Source organism: Pistacia vera, unplaced genomic scaffold (genome assembly GCF_008641045.1).
Source record: "Pistacia vera cultivar Batoury unplaced genomic scaffold, PisVer_v2 Contig142, whole genome shotgun sequence".
Taxonomy (NCBI): domain Eukaryota; kingdom Viridiplantae; phylum Streptophyta; class Magnoliopsida; order Sapindales; family Anacardiaceae; genus Pistacia; species Pistacia vera.
The window spans coordinates 1,117,325-1,126,120 of NW_022195489.1; the positions used below are offsets into that span (position 1 = coordinate 1,117,325).

Sequence of the window (8,796 nt, forward strand, 5' to 3'; positions counted from 1 at the left end):
GCTGACAAAATTGATATTGAAATGACTATTGTTACATGTTTTCTGGTGTGTGTATGACTGAAGAAAGTTTTCTTTGCTGGACATCCATTGATCATGTGGTTTATGGGGGAATTTGAACACAAGAATGAGTAGCTATGTGACAAGTGTCTGGGACACTTTAGTTTAAGGGGGAATATTAGGAATAAAAACAAGAAGGGTGTTTTTCTGTAAAGTTTGTAAGTATCCTTGGGGTGTGTTTTGTAAAGATTGTAATTAGTAAAAACGTGCGTTTTTGTAAGTGTTCCAGTCTCTATATAAGAGGCTGTTACTGTTAGTTACAGTTCCATTTTTCAGTTGTAACAAAAACACATTGTTAAAACAGATTAAGTCACACTTTTCATTCCTTTCTTTAGTTGCAGCTCACGCTTAGCCCTCTTTTCTATTTTCTTCTGATTTTCGTTCACTTCTTCTCAAATTAGTTCAAGAATCTTCAGTAAGGAATACTTTGTTTTTTAAACAGAGGCAGTTCATTATAGCATATTATTTGATTTTCAGCTGTTCCTATCCGATAAGTCTCTCTAATAGTTTAGGACATTATGTTGCCTTGATTAATAAGTTAGACTAGATTAAGACCTCGATTATCTATTAACTTGTAGTAGTCTCCATGTAAGACAGGTCCTCCTTTTTAGAAAATGAATTAATGCAATAAGACTTTAATGCATGGATGTCTTGTTAAGTAATAGCATATAGTCTGAGAGTTTCCTAATAGAGTGAATGATTTTTTCCCACCCAAGGTTCCTACTCAAAAGTTTGAAAATACCACTTTCTCACCTAAAGTTTATATTTTGTTAATACTCAAATACACTTCATTTTCTCAGCCGGCGTTCGACAGTTACCAAAAGACAGGTAAGAGAGATTTTGTAGAATAGAGGTCGTTGGATCAAATGGTGATGACCGATTGAATAGTCATAGCCAAAATCAATCGAAAATCATTAAGAATAAGAAACCTTAAGTTTGCCCTTTGACCGTTACAAATTAATAATTTTTTTTTTATGCTTTTGATAAGATTACTTGTGTTTGAACATATATAACTAAAAATAATATATTTTGGTTCAAATACACTTTGATAGGGAATCAAAGTTCAGAATTTTGTCTGACAAAGTGGTTTGATTAATGCATGCATTAGTTCATTTTCAGAATTGATTACTGTTCAACTTATATTTACACATTGGGCAAATTCAAATGCTTTTCGGCGTTAATTAAAACATTCTATAAATCATAAAAAAGTGAACTTTTTGGATAATCCAAATAAAATTGACTTCCTCCAAATTGTAATGGACCCTTTGTTAATCAATTGTAAAATGCTATGAGCCAGTATAATATCGCTAGGACGCCTAACTTTATAAAACTGACACCTCCTTCCCCTCCCCTGTTAAATTTACAATTTGAGGTATTTTCTAAATCAAGAGGCAGTCAATTAATATGTTTATTTGATTTTCAGCTGTTCCATATCCAAAAGGTCTCTTTGATAGTTATTTGCATTATTTTGCTTTGCTTAATAGTCAGACTAGATTAAGAACAGCCTCGATTTTCTATTAACTTGTAGTAGTCTCCATGTAAGACAAAGTCATTTGTTGCCATTTGTCATGCAATTGCTGCCTCCCCCTGGTCTCATCCTTTTTTTTTTTTTTTTTCTTTTTTTTAATCATTAATAAAATTTAATATCTTCATGACATCGAGATTGAAAAAGAAAACAGCTGCCTATTTGAACCATATAAAATTTGACTCTCATGCTTTAATGAAAGCAATGAAGATAGTGAAGAAAAATATCAAACAATAAACATAGATGGATTAATGGTAACCTTTAATTCAATGAACTTGAAAAGTTTGTAGGACTATTGTATGGGCTAAACATGTTTGGACCTTGTCGACCCAGTAACGAAATAAACAATCCACGGCCCAATGCCTTAACCCATTTCCGGTTGGACTTGGTGTGCTGTCGTAGCACCCAGAATTAAAATCCTAAAAATACACGTAACAGTGTGGTAGGGATTGTTCCCACGAAGATTGTCTAGCCGAGTTTTATGTTACCAAGATGGGGGTGGGGTGGAAATTTCAGTAAAAACGAACAATTTCAGGAAAACACTAATAGACAATCCAAAGTAAATTATCAATCAAAAGACAAACCTTGGTCTAGGACAACATCCACCTTGGAATCTTACAAACTGATCATCAATGTAAAATTTATCAATTGCTGCTCTAAGTATTCACTTTGGAATTGGTTCCTATTCTCCTTAGTTGTAATATTATGAAACAAGCGATCTAATTAACCTTACTACTAAACAACCCTAGACAGCACTAAAGATTTAATCTAGTGGCAGCCTTAAGCCTAGAAGATCAATGAAGCTAAACCACACAACCACAATGGTTTGATTTAATTTAGTTGAATGTTCTTCTTAAGATTTACTAATTCCTGACGCAGCAAATTATTAACCCTAATTGCTTCACAAGTTAGAGAATTAAATAATACAGATTTGATATCTAACTTGACAGTAGATTGCAACAATTAATAACCTAGTAGGCCTCCTAGCAATTAAACGAAACAATCTAAAATTAGGCACAGAAGAACATCCAATACTCAAACATGAATTGAACAATGAAATAAAACGGATTAGATCTCACAGTTTATTGATTCCGAGGCCTCCGTTTCCTTCGACCAAGTTACAAATTAGCCGCTCATGGCCATCACGAAATTCAGAAGAGAAAAATTGCTGAGCGCCCAAAAGAGAAGCGTGGTCTATGTGTCAAAACCTAATCTGATCTCCTTCTCTCCATATCCAATTCGAATTAAAATTCTACTAAATCTAAATCTCCTAAAAATATTCTAACATCCCAAAATATCCTTTATCCTAATTCTGAGTAATTGAAAATAAATAAAATCTTAATACAAAATAGGAAAGTTGTGTGCCCAGCTGTAACTTGCGTGCCACATGTCTTCAAATCTTCCAATAATAACTGCCTATTGGACTTGCATGACAAGGCAGAATGTTCTAGAACGTCGGCAGTGCAGGTGCGTCCATCAAGCACGATTACAACTTGATCAGCGAGTATCTCTCCAAACTCAAAACATAAAGTTGTACATATATTTCTCAGTGTTCCACAGATTTTGAATCATCTCAATCAGAGCTCGGATGGGAAGTTATGCCCAGATTACGAAACGATGTCGAAACTGTCCGAATTCACTTAATTTGTTCCGTTTTGCAATTAACGCCTCCATTTGCATCCTAAATCAATAGAATAATGTAGTACATTTAGGCAGCAAATAAGTATAAAAAGACAAGACATTAAGGGAGGTAAATAGGACATTTTGCATTCTCATCAGGACCCATACTTAAATCCATCTTGTGGATTGACCATCCATGAGATGTCCCATATTGTAGAAGACCATTCTAGGGTTGGCCCATTCTACGGATTGGTCCATACCACGAGTCAGCCTCTCCCCACGAGTAGGGCTACTTGCTAGTTGGATCACTCTACAATCAGGTCACCATACAACTGGGCAACTTAGGGGTGTTTGTCTGAACTTATGAAATTAGCTTATAAGCCAAGTGCTTATAAGCTAATTTTAGCTTATAAGCATTTGAATTTTAAGTAATTACGTGTTTAGTTAAAGTACTTTAAGTGATTGAATATAGTTTAACTGTTTGGTAAAATGTAGTTTATAAGTACATTTTATTATTTAATGACTAAAAAAGTACTATTTAAACAATGGTATACTATGAAATTTTAAAATTAAACAGGATAATGTGGTACATATTTGGTCAAACTAGCTTATAACAGAGTGCTTATGCCAAAAAAAAAAAAAAAAAGTACCTCCCCCCCAACTTATTTTTATTAGTTTATAACGGCTCAACTTATAAGCTCAAAAAAGTTATAAACAAACAGGTTAGCTTAATTTTATAGCTTATAAGCTAGTTTGACTAGCTTATAAGCTTAGACAAACACCCCTTTATACTTTGGGCCTCTCCATGAGTTGAGTCTTTCTATAAGTTAAGACAAATCAAGCTCTAGCCCATTAGCACATATTCATTCCAAAATAGGACTCAGAGTTCTGCTTACTTCCTAGTTCATCCAAGATCTAATCTTCAATTAACTGTATTTCCACGTCTACATGGATTAGCACTACGAGTTTCCTATTAACTCAAACTCCTATTATGAGAACGCCTAGTTCTACAAAGACTCAAGCTTCCCTGACTCACTATAAAAACAGAGGCCAACCCTCTCATTATTAATTCACATACAACCCCTCTCTTTAGCTCCTAAATTCTTTCTCTCAAGAATAGTCATCTTTCCCCGCCATAAAAGTTTAGTTCCGACTAACTATACATCCCGTAGTTGACGTAAGGCCGTTCTCTGGCCACTTTATGCCGATAGTCTTGCCTAGCAAACACTCCCAATAAACCCTTTCCCACTCTCAGCCTTAATTATATATTCCTTTCAACCATGCTGACTTAAGCGTCGGAGTGCCTAAGGCAGACACCACACCAATGTCCCCCGAGCCTTCACGTTCGCTTTCTTTGTCCTTGTAGGTCTACGTGATTGTTAGTGGCCTCGTCTTCATGGGATCATTCTCATTCGAGTCAACCATAGATTTTGTCGTCTACAACTACTATTTAAAATTCTAATTACTTAGGTCATGCAACATTTTTTTTTTCATTTCAATCTCATTGTAATTTAAAGACTTGTTTGGTCTGTAATGCAAATATGTTAGTTTCTTTCTCATCGAGAAAAAAAAAAAAAAAGTAATGAATTTAAAAATTACAGTCATGAGTTTTCAAAAACAATTTTGGAAACAATTCTTACAAACTACACAAAAAATTAAAAATCAATAAATTTTTCTTTTTTTTTGTTATGCTTTTGATAAGATTAATTGTGTTTGAATCATATATAACTAAAAATAATATATTTTAGTTCAAATACATTTTGATAGCGAATCGAAAGTTCAGAATTTTGTCTGACAAAGTGGTTTGATTAATGCATGCATTAATTCATTTTCAAAAAATAATAAGACTTCAATGCATGGATGTCTTGTTAGGTAATAGCATATTGTATGATAGTCTTCTAATATTTACAAAGTCATTCATTTTCAAAAAATAATAAGGGGGCGTTTGGTTGGAGGTAATGTCAGATTATTGGAGTAATGTCATCTTATATTACTTGATTACCACGTTTGGTTGTCAGTAATATAAAATTTCGGTAATCTTCAAATACCAATAGTAGTTACTATTGGTAATATTGGAGGTAATCTGATTACCTCCATTTTCTTAGGTATTCTGAGATTATCAGGGTTATATTTTTTTGTTACAATTTTATCCCTTATTAATGAAAATTTTGGACAATAATGCTCTCATTTTAAAATAAATTTACATTAATATCCTATTTCAATTTTACCCTTGTTTAACTAAAATTTTGGACAATAATATCCTTATATTTAAAACAATTTATAGACCACCACTGCCACTCAGCCACCACCACCACTGCCACCCAGCCACCACTGCCAACAGCGGCCAACCACCACGGATCGTTGTCGAAAACTAGCCAGAGTCCCTAAAAAAGAACGAGTTTCGGTGGGAGGCTCTAGGAGGCTTCGATATGACTGTTTTCGGCCATATTAATGACCGAAAATGGCCATATCAAGCCAGATCTATTCTGGCCATTTTCGGCCAGATCTCTGGCCATTATCGGCCAGATCTCGTCTGGCCGAGATCTGGCCGAAATAGATCTGGCCGTTAACGGCCAGATCTGGCCTGATATGGCCGTTTTTGGCCATCAATATGGCTGGAAACGACTATATCGAAGCCTCTTGGTCACGGTGAGTTGCTGATGGAGACTTTCGGAGACTTCCGGCGGTGATCTGCGGTGGAGGCAGGAGGTGGGGGTGATTTCGTAATAAATTTAAGTTTTAAATAAGCAGGGGTGTTTTAACTAAATCTGAAATATTGGGGGTTAAAAAAATTATTCAAAAATTAATAATAAAAATAATATTATATTAATATTTGTAAAGGGGACAATTTAGTAATTTAAATAACATACCCACCAATTTATTCCCCATAACCAACCACCAACTAACCAAACATATTTTCTTAAAGATTCCCAGTAATCTTCCAAGGTTATCTATCTTTTCAATAATCCAATATTTCCAGTAATCTAACATTCCTGAACCAAACGCCCCCAAAGACTTCAATGCATGGATGTCTTGTTAAGTAATAGCATATTGTCTGATAGTCTTCTGATATTACCAAAGTCCAAAGGGTTGATTATTTTTACCGAGCCAATAAAGTTTCAATTTCATTTGTGTATTTATTCCATAACGAAAAAATCTGGATGTACAAGTAAGAACCTAATCCAACTCTTTCACATTTGCAATTAATAATAAGTTTTCCTGTTTCCAACTGCTCGCATAGACCAAAATGATTTCTCTATATTTTTTTTCCCAGTTATACCTGCTCAACATCTATCTTGTATGACAGAGTTTACATTATATGGGGACTAACCGGCCTTATGAATTTCAATATGTTCAAATATTGTGCGATTATATCTCTAAGACAAAGTAAAAATGTTTAATAGCCTTAAAATTATGTCTCTCCAATTGTTGAACTAATCAGAAAAATATAATTTTCATGTTTTGACATTTTCAAATTGTAATTGAACAATGAAATACATAAAAAGGCTATTGTCTCTGAAAAGAAGACCTAAGAGTCAATGTAGACCAGCTTAGGTGTGACCTGATGGCAATTCTTCCTGTATGGCTATATCTAGAACTATTATTATATTAGTATAATTATAGAATGTGTCACCCAGTTTTAGCTTCTTCATGGTTAGATTTTGTTTATTTATTAAAGTCGAAAGGGCAGTGCATTGTTATCAATATTGGATCAACAGTTCTTGCGAATATTCTAACCTCTAGAATCGTTTTATAAGATCTTCAGGGATTAAAAAATAAATAAAATTTAAATAGACATTTATTTTGTATTTGAAGTTAATTATATATTTTGTGATTCTCTCTCTCCCAGTAAAATCATGGCTTAGCAAATGCTACTAAGTTGGCATGGAGTAAATAATAATTTTTAAAGTGAAGCACATGGCAGCTGAATAACCTTCCAATAGAAAGTATGATATTCAGCAGAGAATATGTGAGGCTAAATATAGCTTGAAATTTATGAAGTAACATACTATGTAATATATAGTAGACATTAATTTATGATGTAACTGTTTTTTGTTCAGTGTTGTGTCAGAATTTTCATCAACAAATATCAGTGTGGACTTCGTTCATTCTTCTAGATTATGTTATCGAAGATAGAGGACCATGTCCTTTTATCAAACTGGGACTGATTCAAGCAATGAGGAACAATTTTGCTCAAGCAACATTTGAAATTGTGTTTTGTGTTAATAAAGAATGAATCTAATTTGGAAGTCTTCCTCATCTGCTTTGGAGCAGGGGAAACAATGATGACCAGTTCAATGGATTTCGCATATAAATACAATAGCTGGCCTTGCGGCATTTCTCACCACTCACCAAGCAATATTTATCGTTGAAGAATTGAGTTCGTAGCTAACTAGCCTAATCACAATGAAAAGTTTCCTTCTGGCTTTTGTCCTCTTGGCCTTGGCTTCCTCATTGGCCTCCGCATTTGATCCCAGTCCTCTTCAGGACTTCTGTATAGCCATAGATAAACCAAAGAACGCTGGTATATGTTTACTCAATTCTCTTTCTGTATATTAATACAAACAATCCAACTCATGTCCATTATGTAACTATAGGCTAATTCTTACTGATTTGATTGTTTGATGCAGTGTTTGTGAATGGGAAGTTCTGCAAGGACCCCAAGCTCGCCAAAGCTGGGGACTTCTACTTTTCAGTTAAGATGCCTGGAGACACAAACAATCCAGTTGGTTCAAATGTTAGCGCTGTGAATGTCGATCAAATTCCAGGACTTAACACTCTTGGCATTTCAGCTGCCCGCATTGACTTTGCTCCTTATGGCCAAAACCCACCTCACACTCACCCTCGTGCCACTGAGATTCTTGTAGTTCTGGAGGGTACTCTTCTTGTTGGTTTCGTCACTTCCAATCCTAATAACACACTTATTAGCAAAGTTCTTAACAAGGGTGACGTGTTCGTCTTCCCCATTGGTCTCGTTCACTTTCAATTCAATACAGGAAAAACAAATGCTCTTGCCTTTGCTGGTTTGAGCAGCCAGAACCCCGGTGTCATTACTATTGCCGATGCTGTGTTTGGGTCAAACCCTCCAATTAATCCAGATTTTCTTGCCAAGGCTTTCCAGTTGGACGTAAAAGTGGTGAAAGATCTCCAGGCGAAATTCTAGATGGATGATTAGAGAAATGTGTCAAATGCACTGAATTAGCTTCTATAATTTGAATAACGCTTGCCTAGTTTATTGTTACAATGTTGTAATAAAGTGGTTACACATTTTATATGTGCCTCCACCCAATTTGTTTGTTTCATTTAGTGATATAATATTGTTCCTATTATTTCTCTTTTCTCTATCGCAGATATCTACATAATTCATGATATAGATACATTTTTATGATGTGAAAACAAAATATGATTGATAAATGAATCCCATAATTCTAGACTTCCTCTAGATCAGTCAATAAACTCGACTGCTTTGAAAATATATATTTTCTTTCGTAAGAAACTAATAATCTGTTGTATGCACGCAGGATGAATTTTATGTGCACTAGTATATTCAATCAAAGTTTCTCATTGTTATAAGTTTTTCTGAAGAAATCATA

At 34.5% G+C, this 8,796-nt stretch overlaps 1 protein-coding gene across 1 annotated transcript; it reads left to right on the plus strand.

Moving 5' to 3' along the window:
• The first annotated feature begins 7,569 nt into the window (after positions 1-7,569).
• On the plus strand, positions 7,570-8,520 carry LOC116123422 (germin-like protein subfamily 1 member 17). Its single transcript, XM_031409192.1, has 2 exons — positions 7,570-7,727; positions 7,834-8,520. The coding sequence occupies exons 1-2, from the start codon at positions 7,610-7,612 to the stop codon at positions 8,364-8,366; spliced, it is 651 nt and encodes a 216-aa protein (XP_031265052.1). The 5' UTR covers positions 7,570-7,609; the 3' UTR covers positions 8,367-8,520.
• Positions 8,521-8,796: the final 276 nt, after the last annotated feature.

What these genes read in the sequence shown, in the direction of transcription:
- LOC116123422 (XM_031409192.1), top strand. Translation starts at nt 7,610, where the DNA reads ATGAAAAGTTTCCTTCTGGCTTTTGTCCTCTTGGCCTTGGCTTCCTCA. An exon ending in AGATAAACCAAAGAACGCTG is followed by an intron (nt 7,728 to 7,833) that starts GTATATGTTTAC and finishes TGTTTGATGCAG; the next exon opens with TGTTTGTGAATGGGAAGTTC.